Source organism: Larimichthys crocea, chromosome XVIII, assembly GCF_000972845.2.
Source record: "Larimichthys crocea isolate SSNF chromosome XVIII, L_crocea_2.0, whole genome shotgun sequence".
Taxonomy (NCBI): domain Eukaryota; kingdom Metazoa; phylum Chordata; class Actinopteri; family Sciaenidae; genus Larimichthys; species Larimichthys crocea.
In genome coordinates, this window is record NC_040028.1 from 13,323,764 (window position 1) to 13,348,176 (window position 24,413).

The 24,413-nt window shown below is 40.9% G+C and overlaps 2 protein-coding genes across 9 annotated transcripts in view; one reads left to right on the forward strand and one right to left on the reverse strand.

The window, feature by feature from the left end:
* LOC104920084 (coiled-coil domain-containing protein 148) overlaps positions 1–4,133 on the reverse strand; it is a 26,867-nt gene extending 22,734 nt beyond the window's left edge. Inside the window, exons 1-3 of the mRNA XM_010732238.3 lie at positions 4,034–4,133; positions 1,880–1,958; positions 1,341–1,462 (exon numbers count right to left, since the gene is read on the reverse strand). Of these exons, the coding sequence (XP_010730540.3) occupies positions 1,341–1,462; positions 1,880–1,934 (177 nt within the window). The 5' untranslated portion in view covers positions 1,935–1,958; positions 4,034–4,133. The remainder of the gene's footprint in view (positions 1–1,340; positions 1,463–1,879; positions 1,959–4,033) is intronic.
* Positions 4,134–4,320: 187 nt separating this feature from the next.
* Positions 4,321–24,413, forward strand: part of pkp4 (plakophilin 4) — a 77,284-nt gene continuing 57,191 nt past the window's right edge. For 3 of the 8 annotated variants that reach the window (XM_019259834.2, XM_019259837.2, XM_019259840.2), the window contains exons 1-2: positions 21,268–21,304; positions 21,410–21,543. In XM_019259834.2, the coding sequence (XP_019115379.2) occupies positions 21,283–21,304; positions 21,410–21,543 (156 nt within the window). In that variant the 5' untranslated portion in view covers positions 21,268–21,282. Of the gene's footprint in view, positions 4,465–15,602; positions 15,743–18,939; positions 19,020–21,267; positions 21,305–21,409; positions 21,544–22,744; positions 22,883–24,413 lie in introns of those variants that run through there. The other 5 variants (XM_019259838.2, XM_019259839.2, XM_019259836.2 and 2 more) reach the window with 5 other exon arrangements.

The window sequence follows — 24,413 nt, forward strand, 5'->3', positions numbered from 1 at the left end:
GATTACATCAAAATTGAAAATATGATGTTAGGTCACAGAATTTATCAGACCTCTCTGGAGAGGCCGAGTGGAGCTATACTGGAATTATATTATCTCAACAAACTGAACTGAGACTCTTCTAATGGTGTCTCTCTAAGGGTCGGAGAGGTGTCAGTCACCTACATGCCCGCACTGAGAAGGAGCCTAATTAGAGAAAATAAGTGAAAACACTTGTGCGGGTGGACCATGGGTGTGAAAAGGCTTTAAATATTCTGTTTCGACCAAAAAAAAAATGTATTCAAATCAATTCAAACTCTTGCAAATGCAAAAGTCTGAGCTGTGTTTGTCATTTTATTTTCTTGGAATAATCTCTGTGAATATGTGCATAAATAAGGGATCAACAGGGACTCTTGTGTTTCAATTCTGTACTCTCATACTTACTCTAACATTTCTACTTTTTAGTATTTCTAGTTATTAGTATCCGTCTTTTTCTCGTTTTCATATTTCTACATTATCGTACAGTCCTGCTGGTAATCTCATCAAAAGTCAAATTTTTAAGGTTTCAGTATATCTAATGCTGCCAGTCCCTTCGTGGAGAGCAAAAATGATCCAATGCTTGAGGCAACTCATGGTCATTTATTTACCCTCTATCACATCACCAATGGGAGATGCTCAGAAAGCCTGCCTTTCAGCAGAGCAACCGAATGTGAACATAGCCCGTCTTATCTAGGTTATGCAGAGAGCAGGGTTGGAAGGAGCCATGGGCAACCATAATGATACTAAAAGGCTTCTGCTACAGTTTACCAATTAAAACACCGCAGGTCTAACAGCCTTATCTCCATTGCCCCTAGCATTAACTTTTTGCTCTGCTTAGAGTCAGACTATGAACCTCAAACTGTTTTATAGAAAACCCCAGGCAGCCAAATGAATATTCATGAAATTGGCAATGCTATTGTGTATGGATGTGATGTTACTGCTCTGTTTCATGTTATTGGACAAACTATAAAGGTTATGCAATGCCTGTTTTATATGGAAGGAAATCCCTTTACAGTTTGTGGTGTATAAGAGAGAAGAAAGAAAGAAAAGATAGACAAATTGAAAGGAATGGTGCTATTTAATACCATTGGAGACATGCTGTTTTATCACCTCACATTAAAATCAGGTTTTGTCAGTTTGAGCTCTTCCTGTGGTGGGTAATACAGGCTGTTTGCTCTCCGGAAAAGCATCTTTTATCATTTTTATATCATGTTGTTGCACATTCTTCTTCATTTGCTGCTGAGTCACCATGTAACAGGAATAGATTTTATGATAAAATAGCTGTTTTAAGCATTGGCATGATATTAATAATGACCAAAATTTACCTTTTGTCCAATCTGATCAGATTCCAGGCGTTTGGCATCAACAATGGCTTGTAGTCTTTCATATTCAGCAGGTTTGTACTTTGTGCTGCCAAGACCATTTTTCATCCGTAGCGTCAGTTTTTCTGCATGGATGAAAGCAAATGATACGACCGAATTAGGATCACTTGAATTGTTAAAAATCTCATCACTATTGATGTCTGAAGTTAAAGTCTTTATGCTGACTTCAGCAAAGAAAGAAATAGAGGTAAAGACAGAAGAACAGTTGGGCGCTAATGGGTTGTATGGGTAAATCGTAAATTGAGGGGAGGGGGGCGACTGAGAGCAAACTAACTGTGTCAGACAGTTTTTTTGAGCAGTTCAGCTGTGACTCAAAGAGGCAGGTGAATAAACACGAGCAATGCTGCCTCTGAAAAGCATCAAAGACTTGACAGTACCTAGAGAATTCAACATGGGGTCAAATCTGTTCAACAGATCAATGGGCCACTATTCCACTGTGTCACAAGTCAATAACGTTTCAGAACCAATTTCTCTTGACTTACCAACATCCTCTGCTCTGTAGTTTGTAATGAACGGATGCAGATCCCTTCCACTCATCTCTGTAGAGCTCTCTACAAGCGCCTGAAAAATAGGAGACATACTGTACAACACCACATGTGAAATATTCAGAGGTTGTGAAAAGCTTTAGAAAAGATAACATTTCACCTGCGCGGTCAAGTATCTGGCTTTAGTGGGGTGATTAAATGATTGAAAGGATACTCCAAACCAAAAGGCAACAAAGTCCGTCAAAAATCAAACTTTCAACCATCAAGGTCTGCATGACATTGTTACAAAATTAGACAAGTTTTAGTGTTTGGGAATGGGACAGATGGTGCACACAGCGTGATCAGATATGCCGCTGGAACATCTCAATGTCTTTGTTTTGGATTAAATTCTGGCCACACAGGCAATATATCAGTTAAGAGTGGGACGGATTTAATCTATGTGTGAAATGAAGACTGATGCTCTATTATGGAAGATAATTGTTATCGTTTGCTCTTGACTGTAAGAGGCATAAAGCCTTCTTCTTCTTCTTTTTTTAATCACAGAGCAAGATTATCAAATTTGACAATATTAAGAGCGCCAAAAGGTGAGCTACGGTTAAGATTCAAGACATAATAGCACCCCTAATACTATCTTTTGATGTTCCCAGGATGATTGTGCTACCCGGAGAGAGGGACGTGTAGTATGACATCTTTGAATACACAGTTTAGAGCTGAAACTATTGGCCATTTAATTTATTCAAACAATTCTGATAATCCATTAATATCAGTTTTAACTCAACGTGTCAAAGATAGTGTTTTTTGGGTTTTTTTTTTTTGCTGGTCCTCCATGATAACGACAAAACAAACAAATCAAACTCAATTCAATCGACAGAAATTGTGGTAGGCACATTTTATAGGTTAGCTGCTCCATTATTTGTAATCAATAATCAGAAATATAATGAGACGCAGCCCTACTATACTGAGGCACAAAAAAAGGCAGGTGAGTCTAGCAGTTGTTTTCTCATCTTGTCAGTCAGCACAGGTGAACAGTATCACTGGCACATTTTACACAGCCTCGTACTATAAACAATACGACCCAAATCTGACTTTAACATGCGAGTAAAATGAACATTTACCCAGTGAAACCTAGCTCACAGTGTATATGGGTTGACATAATTTAAGATGTACAATGTGTAAAAGGGCTGGTGGAACGGATTTAATCTATGTGTGAAATGAAGAGTGATGCTCTATTATGGAAGATAATTGTTCATCTTTCATTTGCTCCTGACTGTAAGAGACACAGACGCAGAGTAAGATTATCGAATTTTACAATATTAACAGCACTAAAAGGTGAGCTAAGGTTAAAGACATAATAGCAGCCTGATATAATCTATTAATGTTCTCGGGATGATTGTGCTACCAGGAGAGGGCCATATTAAAGTATTAAACCTTTGAATGCATAAAACCATTGGCTATTGGCTAACTATTTAATTCGTTTAAACAATTTTGATTCATCATTTCAGTCATTTTTTAGCCAAACATGTCCAACTTGTCAAGTGTTACTGTTTTTTTTAGCTGGTCCTCCATGATAATGGTAAAACAACCAAGTCAAACAACTCAAATGTTAGACAGCTGTTTATATTGTTTATTCTGTTCATACCACCATATTTATACTATTTATATCTTACAGACTTGCCACTGTCTTTTCTATTGTCGGATGTCTTTTGGCTTGTATATATTTTTATATTTATATATTTTTACATCTTTTACTTATATTTTATATTTCATGTTTATTGCTGTTTGCACTGGGATATCAGAATAAGAAATACTTTTAAATAAATCCCAGGGGAAATGAATGTAGATATTATTATTATTATATTATTTTGGTAATAGAGGGAAACGGAATTTCAATTCTCTGTATGTCCTGTACATATAGCAGCATTGATAAAAAGCTGAACTTGACTTGAACTCAAATCAATCGATGAAAAACATTAGGCACGTTTTTGTTGGTTAGCTTTTATCGTCTGGCTCTTTGCTGGAGTCAGATAAGTGTAAATATGACAAACAGAGAGAGCGGGAACACTGAGAAGTTTCCCACAGAGCCTCCTAATGTAAATAATGTAACACAAACGTGACTTTAACATGCGGTTTGAGCAGTGAACCCCAGCTTACCTTGTGCTATCCCTCTCTCTCTGTACAGTGTGTGGGGTTGACAAAAATTTGTAACCAAGGAAACAATCATCCTTGGTTGCCATTGGTTAATTCAACAACGCGGATCCCTCCTTGGGAACGCCCCTTACTCCCATCGCAGCCAATCAGGAGTGCGCACTGCTTCTCCACATTCCCACTGACGTCATGCACGCTCGCATTGCCTGGGACTGCTGCTGGTTGAAGCAGGGAGCAGCAGAGAGGGGTTGTCTTCCTCTTCTTCTTCTTCTCCTCCTCCTCCTCGGCTTTCTCTCTCTCTCTCTATCTTATGGAGGCGCGTTTCACTCCTCCACATGCATGGGACTAAACAACGGGACTTTACCGATCAACTTTCATGCTCCAATGTAGATCCAGAACCGCACAGCTCAGCCAGCGCCTCAACAGTCCTCCTTAAGGTAATTGCTTTTTTTTTTTTGTCCTTCCAGTCGCTCCTACACTAACTGCAGAATAATTGGTAGAGAAAAACGTAAAAAGAGAAAGGAGGGAGGGGGGTAAAGCATCTGCACGCGAGGCAGGAGATGAACTCAGAAAGTCGTGCGTAAATTCACTGTGCAGAGAAAAGTGTTTGCTTCTTTTCCTCTGTGCATGTGAAGGCACAAGAACAAACTTCTTTAGTCTTCTTCTTCACAGCAGGAGTGGATCTAATACTACGCTAAATCTTGTTCTTGTGACCGACAAACGCACACCTTTTCAGGGTTGGGGGGGACCTTCATGCGCTGTCTTCATGCGTCAGGATGAAAAACTTAGCTGGCTTAAACGTGCAGAAACTGTTTTAGGTTGTTAGTTTTTAGGTTGCAAAAAAAAAAAAGACACTCACTTTTTTTTTTTTTGAAATAATATTGCCCTTGAAAGCGTGTTGCTAAACGGTGAAAGAAAAGGCAGGTGAGGTTAGAGTGTGGGAATCTCAGGAATGCGAGGTCGCCGAGGGGCGGAGATCCAGCCTCTCTGCTCCCACAAGATAAGCTTACCTTTACCCTCACGTTCATTCGCTACATCCAAACCAACGCCATATTTAATTACCCCAATCTGCATTTTAAGCAGGGGCGTTTCTATCTGTCTTTGAACCCTATTGCTTTGCACTGTGCAGTAATAGCCTTTACCTTTTTTAGGACGAAGATTGACTCACCTTTTATTGCCCTGGAAGCTTCAAAAGAAAGAGTTAAATTACCTAATACCCTAATGTATTTAAAAGTGCAGTGTGTAAGATTTATTGAAGATCTATTAGCAGGAATGCCAAAAAACAGTGTTCGTTAGTATGTCTTCATTAGATTATAATCACATAGAAATAAGAATTATTGTGTTTTTGTTACCTTTTTAAAACGAACCCTTTTATATCTACAGTGACAGCGGCTCCTTTTCCATGGAGTTTTTCTACAGTAGCCCAGAACAGACCAGCCAAACCCTGCTCTAGATCAATGATAGTATACAGAATGGACAGAGTGTTTTGAAGCCGAAAATATGCATCGCTGGCCGCCACCGTGTTGGATGCACTGCCCGGCTAATCTAAATAACGGCAAAGACGTGGATCATCGGCAGACCCAAAGCGGCCGAATGACACCTGGGTGCTCTAATAAGCCATCTGTAATGGCACGTACCTGTCAGTCAAGTGCTGCTGTGATATTGTGCGTTTTAATTTGGGCTCTTATAGAGTTTGACTCACTTCTGCAGCCAGCCTCAAGTGGCTGCTCAAAGAATAACAGTTTTCAAGCACTTGCGCATTGGAGTTTTTCTTACATGCTTGGAAGGAGTGAGCGAAGCGTTAGTTCAAGTCTGCAACTTCGCTGCTAGGTGCCACTCAACCCTACACACTGGACCTTTAAGCATAGTATTCTTTTAGTTTGTCTCAAATCCTTCTTTGACAAGGCACATTTCCATTATCTTGTTCCACTTTAGATTTTAAAGGCCTTTGCTCAGTGTACCTCAAATTTCTAACAACCTAGTACTTGTCTGTATGAACTGCCACTACAATCTCAGTATGAGAAATGCCATTGAGTTGGCAGTAACTCAGTCTGTAGGGATTTGGCTTGGGAACCGGAGGGAGATGTTTAAGTCCAGCATGGAACAAAGTATGGTGGGTGGACTGTTGGCTGGAGCAAGGTACTGAACCCCTAACTGCTCCCAACCTTGTGTGGGTGCCCATCACTCCACCATCTCTTTACATTTGCATGTCAATGAGCCTCATGTGTGTGTATTTCAGGTAAAATGCATGTAAAAACTTGAGTGAAAATATAATTTCCCCCTTGAGGGATCAATAAAGTGTCTATTCTTTTCTATTGCAACGAGGAATAGTGAATTTAATCATTTAACTTGAATCTCTCTCTGTCATGTTTTACGTCTGGATACGAGCAAAAGCAGAGAAAACTCAAAGATTGAAGAAGCAGTCATGATGGATATTATTCAAAGGTCAAGTCTCATGCTCCTATTGTCGCACGAAAAATGCTGGCAGCAGCGATACAAGTCATTTCTGTTGCCATGCAGGTGTGAAAAAGGTCAACTGCCTGCATCGCTGATGTGACCATACTGCAATTAAATCTTTTTTAGCTGACAGTGGACGTGCACATGGCAAATGAGAGCGTATGTGAACCCTCTCGCACTCACTCAATCTTCTTTCACACACATTCAAACACACACACACACACGCAGAAGAGGAATCTCTAGGTTGCTGCCCTCGTGATTCACATTACCACACAAGACACACAGCTGACAGCCATTGATGGTGGTTTAGTGTTGAATTGAAAGAACAGCGGGGTGTTGGTTTGAAGAGTCAACTCTCTGTGTAGTAGTTTCTTCTTGTACTCTAAGCACTGACAATGTGTTTGGCACGATGAGAGAGGATTTTAAACAGGTTACACATTCAGCCAAACGGTTGTCGTTTTCATTTGCCATGCTCCGTGTTGTTCATCACTCTTTCTGTACAAGATAGTGATGCGTGGTTTGTTTCAACTTTCTGTATCGATCATGCAGGTGTTAGTACTAAAGTATTACACAACCTCGCGCTTCACTAGGCACAAACATGCTCGCCAAAGACCTTTTGTGTGTTGGTGTGATTGCTTGACCCAGTCTTCATGGTGAGTTCTTTTTAATGGAAACTGACAACAGTTGAATAGTTTTAGCGCCCTTTGGCGGGCCTCTTCTCCTTGTATTTCTTTCACCCCCTCTAATTCTGGCCCAACATCAAGGCTTAAGCCCTCACCCTTAATGTTACATGTCAGATTTGCTTTTTTCTGCTAAGATCAAAAAGTATTTTCTCCCTCCTTTTTTAAGAAAGGCAAAGTATTTCTAGGGTTGGCCTCAAACAAAATGATTATTTTTTTTATTAAGTGCTGAAGTATCAACCTCTTTCCCCCCTGCTAAACAAGAGAAGGTCAGCGTCCCTTGGGCACAATTCGATCAGTCAAGTGCTCTTAGAGCTTTTACTGAGCGACAGTCAGCGTTTGTGTTTTATTTACTCAATTATTAAACCTTGAAAGCAGAAATACATAGAACTTAGTATTTTTATGATTTAGCGCCCCCCAGAGTACAGCTGTACATGTGTATTTGTTATGATTATGTTATTTAAGATAAAAAACTTGCGAGTTGACAGCTAAACATCAAGCAAGTGCAACAACACAAGACATAGAAGCCGATTAATATTACATCCAACAGCAAGAAGACTAGCCTCTCCAGCCTTTTATTTCATGAAGCCCTCATTGACTTTTGACTAGAGGTCAATCCCAGATTTACTCTTGCCTGGCGACTTCTTGCTCGATCGTTCCTCCTTTTCTCTTCTTAGCTTCCTCCATCAAGGTTTTCCTTCGGTCTCTTTGCCTCTGTCATTATCTCCGTCAATTACATCCACGTTCGCTTGCCTAGCTAGGCTGAAAACCTCCCCTGCATGGTTGTGAAAAACGGCTATGGTACAAACACTAACAATCCCCCACTGTTCTGGGCAGCCAGTCTAATAAATTGATCTAACAAGAAGTGATATAGTTGTGGTGGCGTGTGACTTAGTGCTGTAAAGCGTTATGTAAGCGCTTGCGTCACAAAGTCGCACTGTGCAAGACGAGGTGTACAAGACACAGAGCGGGCATGACAGGGACACCATTCACCTGACTACAAGTCAGTTTAGCATCAAAATAATTTATTTTAAAGAAGCTACACAGCGGGGCTTTGAATATGTCTTTTATGCTATTGTATTCATAACAGATGCAGAATTTATGTTACTGAGTATTGGAGTCTCAGGGAGTTTGCATCGTGATGTTTATTTGTTCAAAAGTGTGAGTTATTCAAGATTTTCTTTTTTCTGGTGTGGCTCCAGTGTGGGATGATAATACTTTATAGTAACCAATCAACCAAAGAAAAGCTTTTATTCATCCTTTGGCATGGAAAATCTTTTTTTTTCATCAAATCCCACCCCATGTAGCTTCTTTCCATTGCAGATTTGCTTGGTGCGGTCTAAAGAGAGATGATCTTTTTCTCTTGCCTCCCTTGGGAACAAACCACATGGAGTAGGGATTTTCCAACTTCAAATCTTTGTTATATCATTTTACAGACTTGTAGACTTAACCAACGGTCAGACCAATTATTAAATATTTAAAAATATATATCAAGTCGTACTATATGCATAATGTTGCATATCTTAAGATCCAAAAGTATGCAGTAGGTTACAGTTAATCATAAATCCACTCCAATATTATAAATGGTTTCCTATCATATATAAAAATCAAACTAATTAAAGAACCATACTGCATGTATAGAGCGCCTTCAGCCTTGCTCTGGTTTCTGTGGATAAGCCTTGGCATGTGCGGCTGCTGGCTGATTGTTGATTTAACTGGATATGTAGATAGATTCCTGAAAGAGCCCCAGATTTCATGCTTTGGGTGGATGCCGGACAGCTAAAGATAATACAGAACACAAAGCATGTCAGCGCTTTTAAAGATTAGACGCACAATAGATTTTTGTCCCGGCAAAATAGCCCTCCATAGGCCCAACATGCTGAGTCTGAAAGACGCCCCCTCGCCGATTTCAGCTTTGTGGACAGCAGCAGTCAAGGGACAGAGCCTTTCCACAGTTTTTTGCTTCACATGCGGTCTTACTACTGGAGTCTTCCTGCAGGCTCATTGCTCAAACAGTCCCATCTATCGAAGGCTGGCTTGCAGCATTACCTCAACTGGGCACATAATACCTTGTTGAATATTTCAAAGTGTTGCTTGCATTATCACCCCGGGCGAAAGCTCTCTCTTTACTAAGGGTAAAAGGAGGAGTGGTGCAGGAGTCCATTTCAGAGAAATGCACGACATAACAAATAAGCAACCCCAAAAAACAGGTCTTGCTCTACCGAGAGCACTCCTAGATGTTTCTTCAGCATTAAGTAGTGATTATTTCCTTTAATGAATTGTTAAATTAATGTCTATGAAATGTCAGATAATAGTTCAAAAGTGGCCAATACAATTTTCCACTCAGTTTGTCTGGATTTTCTACTCAAACTGTTAATTTTCAAACTATTCTGCCAGTTGACTAATGGCTTAATTGACTCGTCTAAGCACACTGGCGTGTGTGCTTCTTCGTTTAGACTTGAAAAACCCAATAGCTTGTTTGTGGGATCAGGTGTCATCCCAAAGTGGTATGTGAGTGCACTCGGTGGCTGGATTTAGTCAGAAGGTGAAGGCATCTCCCAAATGTCAGGTTACATGATCACGTGGGTTATGTAGGCCTGTTCTCAGACTAACAACCGATAACTGAAACAATCTGCAGCATTTGTCTGCCTGAACCGCTTCCATAAAACTCTAACACTGAGAAGCAGAAGATTCACTTCTTAAATGTCAAGGCATTTCAAAGAGTGCTACAAAGTAAAATTGACTCTGAAAAGGGGAGCTGTTGACATTGGAAATTAACAAATACAGTTCAAGCACATGACATTTAAAATGACATTTTATAGATCCTAAGCTTTGCATTTGGTTGTGGGTTTTGGGAGGCAGGTGTGGACTGTGATATCAAAGCGTTTTCCTTCTTTGTCAGAGTAACTTGATATATTGATAACATCAAAGCTGAAAACCCCATAGCCTTAAGGCAAAGGTGCACAGATTGATACAACTTAAAAGAATAAGACACTGCCCTTTGCGGCCTTCTTTGCTCCATATAGCAAAGCACTTTTCTGTCCAAAGTCTTAAGTGTTAACTATGACCTCCTATAGGCCGGCTTACAAACCCATCCAACCTGTTAAAGGGGGCTTATTATCTCCGAGAAGAACCGTTTTTCTAGCACCCAAAGTGCACTCTCCTCTGCATGCACCAGTAACCCTGAAGCCAAGCCCTCTTCTTTGTGGATGGACATTCACTCTCAGGTGCTCACACATCATTTAAGATTTCCTGTCGTAGCCGGTATAAGCCGAGAGATGTTGAGAAACATTAGTCACGCATAGTAGTCTTGAGTTGCATTTAGTCGTGACTGGGATGATAAATAGCATATTGTACTTTGGATGCAAGAAAAGATTTGCAGAAGTATCTCATTGTGATGTGTTGAACGCGATGGCACCCACAGTTGTAGTCTGTAGCACCCAAAGGATATAAATTCAAGGCAAAACTATACGTCCCTCTACAGAACTGCAAAGTCATCCACGTCCTCATGAATCATTACAGAGTACAACTAAAGGGGAATTTATTTGACCAACTTGTGCGGTGTGATTTATTTTTTCAATTAAATCCCCCTTTGATAGATTATCCATATGGTGCCACCCAACAGAAATCTCCCTTTGGTACGCGGAGATATTCGCCTTTTGTCAGTCTGTGAGAGTCCCTAGATTTCTTTTTTTTTTTTGTTAAACTATGCCAATAAATTAAAAGTTTTCATATGCGGTGTATACTCACCTGAACTAAATCCTTTTAAAAGGCCAGCTGGTGCTGGTTGGCTGACCTGACATTTACTTAAGTAACTACTTTCCTTCTGTCTTTCTGCATCATGGTTCAGTGCATGTCACTGTCCTGGTCAAAAAGCTACAGGAAATTATTTTATTTTACACATTTCACTTATTCTAGTTTGTCACTGGGTGTGTTTTCCGGTACGTTTTCATCCTGCGGATTCTGCGGCAAACGTGGATTATCTTCTTCATCGATAAAGTCCTTGTCAGTGTGCCTGTTTTTGTCTACCTTTACTCAAGTTCTCTCCTGTTAAATGGAGTAGGATATAAGCCTAGTCGGTGTAATATTTAAGTGCTTATTCGAGGTGAAATATTCAGGTCTTCTTATGAGGTGTATATATTGTTATCATGGCTGCAGTTTTAATAACACGTACACCAAGGACAAATTTTAGCTTTCATTGCTTCTTTAGCTGTTACATCTTTGAAACATTCCTACCCAACCAATTTCAAAATAATCAGTGTGCAGAAGAAACATTTCATCCATTTATCTAATTAAAATTTTTCTTTATTTTGGCTTCATTCAAAGTAAAGTCAAATGTTAATGTGAAGTTGATGTTGAGGAGGGAGCTCAGATTAGGCCAAATGCGAGGTCACCCCGCTGATAGGGCTCGACCGGTCTGAGCTGGACAGAATTATAGATGAGGTTCTCCGTTTCCCAGGACTTTGAGAGATCACTTTCCAGCCTGCAGGGTCAGAATTAGCGGTGGCTGGAAAAAAAGGGGGTAAATAACGTGTTGGAGTGCAGGTTATTTCAGTCAACTTAAATGCTTAATGCTTTCATACAACAAAATTGTAGTCAGGTAATGTGAGGTATTCTCAAAGAGGTTACATGAAGGTGCACTCCCAGGTGTTTTATGCTTTATAGGAAAACCTTTAAGGGTCACCTGCATCAGGCTAGTTTAGTTTAGTTGTCAAGCATCACATTTACAGTACACAATACTGCTGGAGTTTAATTTTTACAGTGCTACACTGTTGTGGGACCTAATAGTGTCAAAAAGGCCTTGAAACCGTGCATATTAACAGCACCGTCACTTATTGATGATCTGGCTTGTTTAATTCAGACGGACTTTGCATCATGTCGATGGCTATGTTTCTGCATGAAAAGAAGTTTATGAGTAGCTGCAACACATTTGAATGGATACCAGCACGCTGTTCCATGACCCCATCCTGTCCACACCGAAGCATGCAGCACTGAGTAGGCAGTGCCAATGCAAATCAGACGTCAGGAAGTGCTTATCCATCTCCCTTTCAGCTCCCTTAAGCTCATAAACTGGAGTTTCCTTTCTTGTGTTTTGTTTTTCAGAGTGCACCAAAGTTCTGAAGTCAGTCAGTGTTTCAGCACAGATGAATTCAATCTTTCAATCTCAGTGTTTTTTCTTTTTCTTCTTGTCGACAATCGCCTGTTCAATACACTGAACAACTTTTTAGCAAAGCCTGAAGCCAGAAGACCAGAGTGTATTTATTCAGATGTAGAGCCTGGAGCTTGTCAGTTAAGATGAAAAGAAGTTTTAGTTATTTGTCAGTATAAAATAATAAAAAAAAAACAAATCTTAACATCCTGAAGCAGATAAGTTATTATAGGTTATTTCCAGAAACTAGCCCTGATCACTGCCAGAGATACATTTCAAACTCATTCAAATCATTTTTGATTTGAACTGAACATAACAATCTAGGGAGATAAAAACTCTGAATATAATTGCCAATCTGTAATCAATCACTTTTTATACGCAGTTGCTCTAGAACAGCTACAGTGATTGCTGCTTTGTTTTCTTGTTGTTGTTTTTTTCCACGTCAAACTGCAGGTGTTTGGTTTTTAAATGAGATGAAATTGGACAGGCAGCATATTGACAGCAACGTTTGAGGGCTTGTGACGGCAACAACTGTATGTATTGCTGCCATTGTGATTTGATTTTAAGAGATTTCTGATGAATAGTTAATTAATAGATTCATAGGTGGGCAGTCTGTCCAAAAGATCATATCACGATCTATTCAATAGGAATCACGATGCACAATCTAAATCTTGATCTTTCTTTTTGCATGCCGTGTCGACTATAGCCATATTTGAAATATCTTATGAATTTGCTCCATTAAAACACAATATTGCTTTCAAGCTACTGTGCATGTTTCGAAATGGTGTCTAAAACCTGTAACATGTAATCTGAAGTAAGGTTGTCATGATACCAGAATTTTAAACTGTCCATACCATCAAAAACTACTTCACTTTATGTAGTCCACGGGCTCAAACGTGTGGCTTCAATATAGTCTTGTGCTCTGGGCTCTAAAGTGCGGTCCAGGCTTGTAGAAATTTCCTCAATAGCCCTGCCCTGCAGTGAGCAGTGTGCTGTGTGCATGTGATTAAGGAATAGCAGATATTCAAGTGTACCTGCATGAATGGTTGTTTGTAGTCAAGATTGTGTATGAAATATATTTTCCCAAACTGTATTTAAGGTTCCTGTTAAGGGCGAACCTTCAATTTTGTAAATCTATGGTTTATTGCTGTTAATTCCCATAAATTCCGGTTAATTCCCGTGGTTTCCGGCTTTGAAAATGTACAGACTTTTGCAACACTAAATATAATACATGTCCTAGACACACAAAATAGTATTTCCCACACAATGACAGTGTAACAGGGGTGGGTGTTATATTTTATTTGAATGCATTACCATATTAGGTTATTTTTAATGTCACCATTCTCCACCTTATTTGAGTGTTTACACACAAACAACTTGAATCTGCTCACCTTGCTTTTCTTTCTTTTTCCCCCCACAAACAAGCACAAGCCTACACTTTACTGCAAACAGACTAACTCCCTCCGTTTATTTCTCTTTGTATGAACAGGAACGGCAGTATTTTTATAAAATTGCTGAAAAGTAAATTGTGGATTCCCTCAGATGACAATCTGGATATAAAACTGTCAAATTATGCACCCCTAGATACTTAGAGTGCTAATCGATATATCGTCATATATTTTATTTAGGGATAGTAACTAACTGAAGACTCCTTAGGTTTCAGCATATTCAATTGTTTTACATGCCTTTTCCATGATGAAATAAAGTCGTATAGCTCAGCTGGAGCACACATTGCAATGGGATCTCACCATCCGTGTGAATATCAACATGTCAGAACAGACAGACATATAAATACCTGTCAAACTACTGAAAATCGCCTCAGTGGTTGTTCCCACTGCAGTAGGTGTCTCCAGGAGCACATAGTGCTATGATGACACACACTCACATGCCTGAGGTTAAAACAATACCAGCCTTCACTGTGACAGCTGGTAAATATGTCCAGTGTCTTTTGGAGTATTTTCCATTAAAAAATGGAATAAAAACTTGCTATTTGTAACAGGATCACATTTTGAGAGTCAAAAGAAGTTGAGCTCCCTGCCAACACAAGAACACAAGTAGACAAGAAAATGGATAGGTGGTGACGTTCTAATCTTTATTCTTCTCTCTCCTGCTCATGAAATGTTCATTAATGTCATGTAATATAAAAGCCATCATCTTTTTTTATGAAGATTCAGTCAGCTCAGCTAAATTTATACAATTCATAGCTTTGTGATTGATTGTTTTTCTGGGAGCAGTTCATCTCTTACTGTGATCAGTCTTAATAGAAGGTGCTGAGTGAGCTGAGTTTACTCACCTCAGAGAGACACCTCGCAGTGAGAGAGCCAGGACGCTGCCAATATCAGAACGTTTGTTATGTTAATTCCCCTTCTCAAAGTTTGCCATTGGGATGGTCTGTTCGGTATTTCTCTCAAAGAACCCCCTCGAATCCAAACATGATCATTTCATAACATGCGATATGCTCGCCGGAGTGGGGGAAATATTTGACACAGCAAATGTGTCATGAGTGCGTAGGGGTTGATAACACAGCGGCATTGATTAAACACATTTTTGTGACTGAACTGTTCGTCGAGGTGCAAATATGAACGTCAGTCATCTTAATGCATAAAATCTTGTGCCTCATCTGTTACACAGGGAAAGAGTTTTGTCTTACTTCTCCTGGAGATCTACAGAACATCATGCTATAATTCCTTCTCTGGAAGCATTGCTGCTGTAGTCGTTGTCTTTGCGATGTAATTGTATGCAGAAAGCCATGAGGGTGTTAAATGTATTCGTCTGGCCGTGTGTGACAGGATGTCTGGCAGAAACTCTGATTCTATTTAAGGGATTTACATGCAATCAGAATAATTTATGCCCTGCTCTGTCACAACATATTAGGGTTGGTGACATGTTGGAAGCAGCTGATGAGTCCTCGGTAGAGCCTCTCTGCTCCCTCTTAGTTGAGGTATTGTTATGTGGAAATGCTTTAGTGGGTGAATGATTGTTGTAGGAAGTTGTTCACGGAAAGTTAATCTTGTGTTTTTACTGCTGCACAGCGTAAACATGGATTATTTGGTCTGCAGTCATCTTCCTCATGTCCTCTTTGGGTAAACATATCTTGTGAGATAAAGTGCAGCTCAGGGAGTATCCATGCGCTGTGTGGCATTAGTCTGAGTGTGTGTGTGTGTGTTATTGTGTTGTTCATAGACTGTAAAATGACTGTGTTTCCTGCCTTTTACTCAGAGCCAAGCCCTGCCCTGTGGATACACATGCACTGATAGGCCTCCAGGTTATTGCAACATTTGTCTGGGGTGACGTCCAAAGGTGTGATATAGGCCTGGGTCCAGCTTCCGAATGGTTTACTTTAAATGTCCACAGATGCTGTCAGCGTTGTCTCAACCCCACTTGTCCGCACTTCTCACCGCGTTTAATCCTCTATCAACAGAAGAACAGGTATGTGTCTATTTAAAGGGGGCTACGCCATTCTCTGGAGTTTATTCAGGGTAATGATTGATAGAGTGATTGTGTGTGCATGTGAGACTGAAACTGCTCTGGAAAAAAAGGAGGCATTCCTTTCGCCGTTGGGTGTGTCAAAATGAGCAAAAGCGTTTTCAGCAGTCGAGTGCAGCAGAAAGTGAAACATCTAGAGATCTAATAATAACTTTTTTTCTGTTTTTGCTGCTGGCTTGTCCATCGCGTGCCCACCAAGAATTCGTCACCCTCCTCAAAAGAATGTTGCACGTGTGTCACCTGCAGTGCTAAAAAGTCACAGTACGCGGGTACTTAACGGTGTACCATGCGAGGTTTAAGGTTAATCTGTGACGTGCAGTATGTATAGGACCGTTTGTGTATTTGTGTTCCGCACATTCTCAGCTCAGAGCAGTCACTTCGTCTGGGGTTCAGTCAGCACTTCTCAACCACATGTTTAGCCTAGTGGTGTGTGCATTAGGGGATTTCAGAAATAGTTTCTGAATTCAGTGACTTGCTATGAAAACATAATGCTCCTGTTGTGTAAGCTTTTCGAGCTGCTGTTTTTTTCCTACCTCTGTCTTCATTCTAGGGATTTACTGAGGCTGAAATATTATCATTATTATTATTCTGATAAATTATACTTGACCACAAATTTTTATTTTATTCAGCGACGTCAAATATGCTGTTTGAAAGAAGCAATTAAGCATTGTGGGTCTTTAGGGACATTTTTGCAGCTGCTGAGAGATTAGTAAAAAAACAAAAAAAAAAAAGATTTTATTTCTCCCCACAAAGATTTCACATGCTACATAATGCTGCTGGGTCACTCGAGATAAGTTGTAAGCAACCATGTGCCTGAGAGCATGTGGGTTTTCATTAAAAAACACACCACATCATCCTGCACAAATTGAAGTTAATCAGTGAATATCTAATTTGGTCTTCCGTTCGGATAAAAACCTGCACAATGTCTTCACTCTGTGCCCTCGTGGTTGCACTCTTCTAGGTCAGTGCAGGCTAGATACAATCATGTATACGTTTGTTTGACCACTTCATGCTTCAGACATCCTGGTGGGTGCATAATATGCCTGAGACTTAGAGGTTTAATGGGATGCTAAGCTTTCTACATGATGAAATATTTATTAGCTTATTGCAGACAATGTAGCTCTTACGAGAAGGTATTTTGTGATTTCACTTTCCCGGTTTTGGTACGTGGAACTCAAAAGGGGTTTTTGAAAGATGGTAATGAGCTGTAACTTGAAGGTGCAGTAGATAAGAGGTAGATGTGGCCTGTTGTGGGTTCCTTAAGCAGCTCTCAGTTCTGTTTCTGCTGTAGATTTCATGGCATGTCAGCATTTGAACCTCTGCTTCTCCAAGACTCCCTGCAGTTGAAATTCAGGCTAATGTATAATTATTTCTCAGCTCATCTCCATTTGTCTATGTTGAATGTCTGTGACCTGGTGTCACTCAGCGTTCTGAAGACAAATCTTCTTTCTGCTGACTGGCGGACAATGGATCTTTTGGCTTAGAGGAAGACTAAATGCAACGGTGCCGGCAGCTAATCTCTTCTTGAAGTTAACTTGAAAAATAAAGGAACACATCAGTCACCTTGTTACTGTCGGATTTCTGCAGTAACCTAAATGTCATGTAAGCAATGAGGGATTAGGAGAGAGTAGTTTAACACTGGCTAAACCTAATTTCTCTGCCGTCTGCGCGTTCAAGCAGGTTTCCAACAGTGTTTTTATAAGCATGATGGCATGACAGACCTCAGACTGGTCATATCAGTGTGACAACTGTGCAGCAGCATGAAAGGAGAGAGTATTACTCATCGTGGTGCGCCCTTGAATAAAAAAAAAATCATATTGAAGGTCAGTCTAAAACAGAAACTGAAATAAATAAGTCTAAATAGGTTTTAACCATTAAAGTGCTGGACATTCGTGAAATTCTGATGACATGAATACACTCAAGGACACTATGTGCCCTTCCACTCTACAGCCTGTCCTCTCACCAATATTACCAATACCAGTAGGTTTAAATAATGCAGTCTTGACTGAAAATATGCCCTGGGAGGAATGTTTTTACTGACCAGATGCATGTAAACACAGGTGTTACAATAATTGTTTTATTGAGGAGCATGTAAACGCGTCCTCTGCTTCTCTGCTTTAACCTGATTTCTCCCGGTAACCTGGTTTCCTGCGTGCATGTAAACGTAGCCAGCGCGACGGCTGTTATTATATTTGCTGCTGCAGTGCTCCTTGGGGAAGGTGACACATGGCACAGGTGGCTTTCAGAGGGATCAGAGGAGTGATGAATTCATGTCTGTAGACGAAATTGATGCACAAAGGCAGTATTTGGATCTGGGGCAAGTAGATCTGTCTCTGTTGAGCATTATTCCCTTCAGAAACATAGTTTTCTAAGCTGAGATTTGACACGGAGTTAGTCAGATTTTCATAACATGTTGCACTAATACTTCCATTTCCTTTCCCTTCCTTCCATAAACTGCTTTAATTGGGAGTCATGGAAAGAGGGGGTTGTGTAAGACGCTCAGAGGAGTGGCCGGAGTCTGAGGTCACATCAGATCACGTGATGAGTCAGGGTGGGGTCAGACTAAGACTTTTCTTGGCAGACTTGGAGACATTGAGGATTAGGATACTTTAAAGGGGAGATTTAGCTTTGACTTAAAAGAGTGTCTCGTAAGAGTGTTCCATGTTGAATAGTTGGACAGATCTGTCACTGAAAGAAACCAAGTTTTGTTCTAACGTCTTGTCATGGTGTCTTGTGTGTTTTTATTTTCTGCTTAGTCAAGGGAAACAACCATAATGGTAATAATTAGACACAAGTTTGTCTCTTTGTTGCCTCCAGCATGAGGTCATCTTTACTCTGTGGGAACTACACAGTATGGTCCTTAGGTATTAACCTAATGACAGCCCTGAAAGCTGCCCAGACCAGGCTTGCCTCCTTAGCTCCTCACCTAATTCTCAGCCTTGTGCTTGCTCTTCACACTGTCTTAAGAGTTGGACATAGCACAGTTTTTAACCGCCAGGCAGTTCAGTGAGGTTATTTTTCCTCTCAGCATTCCGAGGGAAACACAAAGAAAAATGCTGAAGAACCAGTCAGCCGTGTAGTAGGTTGGCAGCAACAGCAGCAACAGCAGCAGCAGCAGCATCGTCGTCTTCTTCACTCCTAACCCAAAGCTGCTGAGAACTCCCACAAGCTCAGGCAGAGTGAAATCATTCTGGACCTGATAAAATGGGGAATTTCAGAGGTAGGCTCGGATACACATCATGGTTTTTCTTTGCTTAATGGTGCCTTCAACAGGGTTCCCTTTCCTTTTTGTATGTTGTCTTTTCTGTGGTTCTATTTCCTACAGTCTGCTTAGTTTGCACTTTCCGACAGTCAAGTTTAGACTGCTGAGAAATATTCATTTGGACAGATTATATACACAGATTGTGGTCAAAGCGTGAGGAATTTTCTTTTTTTGTGACAGGGGTAGTAAGTTGTTGTTTTTTGTAATGAAAGACCTGTTTTTATCACATAAAGGAAAGGTTACAGGAAGGCAGGACGAGGCCCATTTTATACTTAATCTGTGGTGATTTAAATAATGGTGATAACTGCGTCTACCTTCCGTAGCTGCACACTTTTCTTTTGTCCTGATGTGAGAAGGACAAAAGAAAGAAGAGAGACCGGCTTGGCAACTTCTGTCAATTTTAAAAGCTGCAGTCAGTCGCCCCCCCCCCATCTGTGTTTGTTCTGAAGTCAGGGAGGAGGAGCTCGTCACATTCAAACAGCTTTTCCCGTTTCCTGTTGCTGTGTTTTCTGGGAATCAAGTGCCATGTCCTTGATTCAAAGGCTGCAGTGGAGGTGGGCGGTAGTCAGGACTATGTGTTGCAACACTATGAATGAGCAGGAAAGGAATTTGGGAGACTGACAGAGGAGGGAGGGGGGGGGGGTACATGAAATATCCTGTGCGGACTAACATACTCTGTTGTAGTAAAAACTGTATCTGTCATTTAACACCAAGGCTGGCGCATGGCTTGGTTCAGCCTCAGACACCTTGAAATGCTCACGCTGCCTCGGTGACAGGCTCCCAGAATACCTCAGGGTTGCATTTCATCCAAATGTCTGGTGGGACCTCCCACGTTCTTCATGCCCCCTCTTCTCCAACTGCCTCATCCCTGGCCAAAAACTTTTATGTTCTCACTGTAAACAATCCAAACCAGCTCACACAAACTGGCTGTCAGCCTGGGCTAAATGATTCCTTGCTTGTGTGTGTGTGTGTGTGTGTGTGTGTGTGTGTGTGTGTGTGTGTGTGTGTGTGTGTGTGTGTGTGTGTGTGTGAACGTGTGTGTCAGTGTGTGCTTTCAAATGACAGTATATTAACCCTTTTAAAATGATGTCTGTCGGCCCCGAAATTGACTCATTTACTGGAGCTACTGTATATCAGGTCACCCTCAGGCTGCCAATGTGGATTAAGAATACCATAATACACGCTTTAATGGAGGGAGTGTTCGGTTGCTGACGGCGGGGCTATTTTGTTAATTACCATATGGTTATTTCATGGTGGCTTTAGCAGCTAATACTCTACATATTCACACGTAAAGGCGTCATCTCACCACAACATGCATCACCTTGACCGAGTCCAGTATATCATGCGAGTCACGCTACGTGTGCAGAAACAAACAAGCGGGATATGTCTTTTATGTTCGTATCTTGGAGATGACAGCAGCAGTGGATCTCCGAGGCTGTAAAAGTCATAGTAAAAATCCCCCGTTTCCCTAAAGTCACATACCTCCTGTGTTATTAGACCCCTTTCTTTTGTCTACTGCCGACTGCAGACTTGAGCTGTGAGGCAGCCGTCGCAGCTTTTAGCTGCTGCCCTGTCTGGCTCAACAGGCTCCTTCTAGTAAATATGGATCCACCTTGAGCAGCATTTCCCTTGACACTCCCTGTCAACAGATATAATGAGACCATAACTATTCGTTCTACTTTCTCATTTCAATCCTAGACAAGAGGCCAGAGAGAGCGAAGGAGACAGGAACACCTTATCAGTTCTGTTGGGCTGCTCACTTCGGTTTTTGTTTTATTTTTTGCAAAGTCCTGCCCTCGCTCATCTCCCTCAACCTTTCCAACAGATCTCATAGACAAATGTGTGTAATGCATACCTGCGTGCACGCATGTTTGGTGTTTTAGGATCTTTTGCATTGCTAGGATTTTAATTTTTCTTATTTTGCGCCTTCAATAAAGTCGTTGGCTGTTGTTCTGTTTGTGTTGTATTTTTTTTTATGTGACTGTATTAGATACATATTACAAATCATTATTTAACTTGTGTTGTCTCAAGGCCATATGGCGTTGATTTGCACTGTCACAGACATGAAACATTGACAGCCTTTTTCTCTTTGTGCCATATGGCATGCGTGGGCGTGCGTTTGTGTATCGCTGGTGGTGTCGGCGGCGGCGTGTGACCATTGATAGTCACTCCTCATCACCCGCCTGTGTGTATCTGGGAGTGGTTGTGTGTTTGCGCACGCATGCACGCACACAGTTTGTTTGGTATGTGTGTACAGGATTGTGGGTTTTTTTCTTTCTTTCCTTTTCAGAAGAGTGCCTGTGGTGACCAGATCATGTTGTGTGTTTGTGTGTGTGTGTTCTGCACAGGAGGAATGCCAGCTCCTGAGCAGAGCCCAGTGACGGAGGAGGGGCTTCTGCTGACCATCCGCGACAGTTCAACTGGCCGCAACATGGAGGCTGACAACACCGCCAACAACATCCTGGCCTCCGTCAAAGAACAGGTACTGCGTCTCTTCGGTTTGTTCCGCTCTAAGAGCCCATTGATTCATGTTACACATCTCATATTATGGCACTGTTAAAGCTTTTATGAACCGTTTACGTACAGTGACATTTATAGAATACTAAATTGTCTGGTGACTCACACATTTGACTAAGAAGAAATCCACTGGGCAACGTCTCTGGACTCTTTTTGTTGTTGTTGTTGTGAGTTTGTGTCAGGCACCCTGTTGTCACTTTAATCATATAACTTACCTCTGCAGCACAGAGCCCAAAAGTAGAAAGTCGCTCTGCATGGTAGGATGATGAAAAGGTTTTATTTGTTTATAGCAGAACGGTGGTCGGTGGTTTATATCGTTTTTGTCCTGTGGAAAAATTGAAGTGGAATAAGCTTTTGGTTGTTTATTGCCTGCAGTCATGGCCTGGCTTGCATGAATGGACAACCAGGAAGATCATCTCTGAGGGTTTGTGAGCCTGTGGAGGGACATGCCCTCTGACTCACTCCATCTATGCCTGTCTCTCTGTGATTCATCCAGAGTCCCTTCTGTTACACACACATACACACACACTCTCCTTTCCTTTCTGGCTTCGCTCCAGGCCTCCATATTCCTGGGAATCCAGCACAGGGCAAACTGGGCTAAAGAGATTTCGCTCGTTATTAATGATGTTAATTCCCTCCTGTGACATCTCACATACCTTTCTTTTTCCGCGGGTGACACGTTTGAAATGAAGCGAACTAAACGCGTTCTATGGTATTTATTAACGAATGACTCACAGAAGCACCATTTAGACTTACCACAGGAAAGTGGGCATTGTTTACACGAGAAAGGAAGGAAGGAAGAAAGGAAGGAAGGAGGGAGCACCTGTCGATGTCACTTCCTTCCCCAGAGTATTCCTCAGTGGCTCGTCCGGTTAGAGCAGATCTCCATGCAGGCAAGCAGGAAGAGCGAGTAGCCTGCCTTGAGCTGTTGCTTTCAGAGCGAATGGCTGGAGATATGCCTCAGAGGGGATTCCTGCTAAAGAGCAGAGACTGTAAAATGATCGCTGTCCTCAGTATTTAACAGAGTTGGAGAGGCAAATCAGAGGGTGAGTGAAAGTGAAGTGAAAATATGGAGGAGGTCATAGACTGGGCTTGTGTGTGCGAGTGTGTGAGTGTGGGTTTTTTTTTTTTTTTTTTTTTTTTTCCCTTTTTTTATCCCTTTCCTCTGCTTTTGCGTGAGGTTTTCCTGTGATTGTTGAGAGGCAGACCTTCGAGGGATCTTGCTGTCGATGTAAACATGCAAGTCTGCTGTGCTAGAGCTGTGGTAGCAGTTAGGGCTGGGGCTTAGGATGACTGGGTGTTTGGTAAGTTTTTACTCTATGGCTCCTACTGTCTTTTATGCTTTCGTTTCCACCGTTCACTTGTCTTGTTCACTCCCTGCCTTCCTTCATTTTGTTGTTTGTCTTTTTCCTCTTACTGAACTTTAGCTTCTGTCACTGCTGTGGTTACAGCTGCACGGGCTTTGCCCAGATGCCCAAACAAGGACCGATTCACCCACATACTATGATTGCGTTCTCCCTGTGTGTTCATTTGCTTGGACTTGTCTTCCCTCTCTCTTCCCTCTCCTAACAAGCCCCAGTCTTCTTGTCATTAATTTGAGGATTTGGTTCTGCTGTGCTGCAGCTCTTGCTTATTAGAGTCCCGTCTTTCCTCTCTGCCTCTTAATAGCACTGATCCACCATCTGGATGTCACATCCATAATGGTTTATTACAGACCTCATTTAAGTGTTTAAATGTCAATGTTTTTCTTTCTGCAGATTCCGAACTTGCTTTGACGAATCACACATGCTATTTTTCAATCCTGGCTCAGCCGCATAACCTAATTCTTCGTAATTCAGAATTAACTTTGCAAATTTCACCTCTTCGGTATTTATTATGTTATTAAAATAAAATTTTCTTCTTAACTGTTTCATCTTAAGGGTAATTGAATCAGTGGGAGGCTGTGACTCTCATCCAGAAATTTTGTAGATTCAGCATTCTTGGTGCTCTGATGTGTCAGAGTATTTTACTTTCTTGTGTTTTTAGTTTTTTTTGGTATTGTTATTGTTAGCAAATTACAATTTTCAGCACAAACATCAAAACAATGTTTTTTATTCCTGTTGTTATTATTCTTGGTCATGATGATTTCCCTATTTTCTCTATTTAAATTGAAGAACTGGCTGTACAATCACCAGCTGTTTTTTCTTATCACTTTCTGTTACTGAAAACATAATCTAAGCAAGAAGATGGCCCTGTTTATTGTAAATTGCAGTAGGAAGCACTTTTTTAATGCATGCGAAAATTGAATTTGATGCTAAATATTAAAGGTTCTCTCTTGGACTATCTGTTAACACTAAAAATAATAAGCCGTTAAGGTGATTCAATGAACGTCTGATTGATTTAATGGCTTCTGACATTACATGTCAGATACTGCCTGACTGGATGTCAGCTCCTGCTTCAATATAGAGTCACGACAACAGTATGTTATCACCCTGAATGTGACAGCCTGTTTTTGTAGCTTTTTTATACTTATGACTCACAGAAAATGTATCATCTCTGCTGTAAATCTGGTTTGCTTTCGTGATGCAAAAAAAGGGCAGGTTGGGAATACAACAGGGTGATATATCAGTGTTATTATTGATCAATTCCCAAAGGAATTGTATCACAATACTATAAACATGCCTTGTTTTCAATTTACACATCCCTCTTGTCCAAAATATTTCTCTGAACATAAATCAGAATTTGCTATGATGTTGTGCACTCCTTGAAAATGTCTTTGGACCAGAATTTGGATTAACGTTATTAACTGAACTGATACGTTGGGAAATTGGAGCTGCATCCAACAAATGTGGCCAA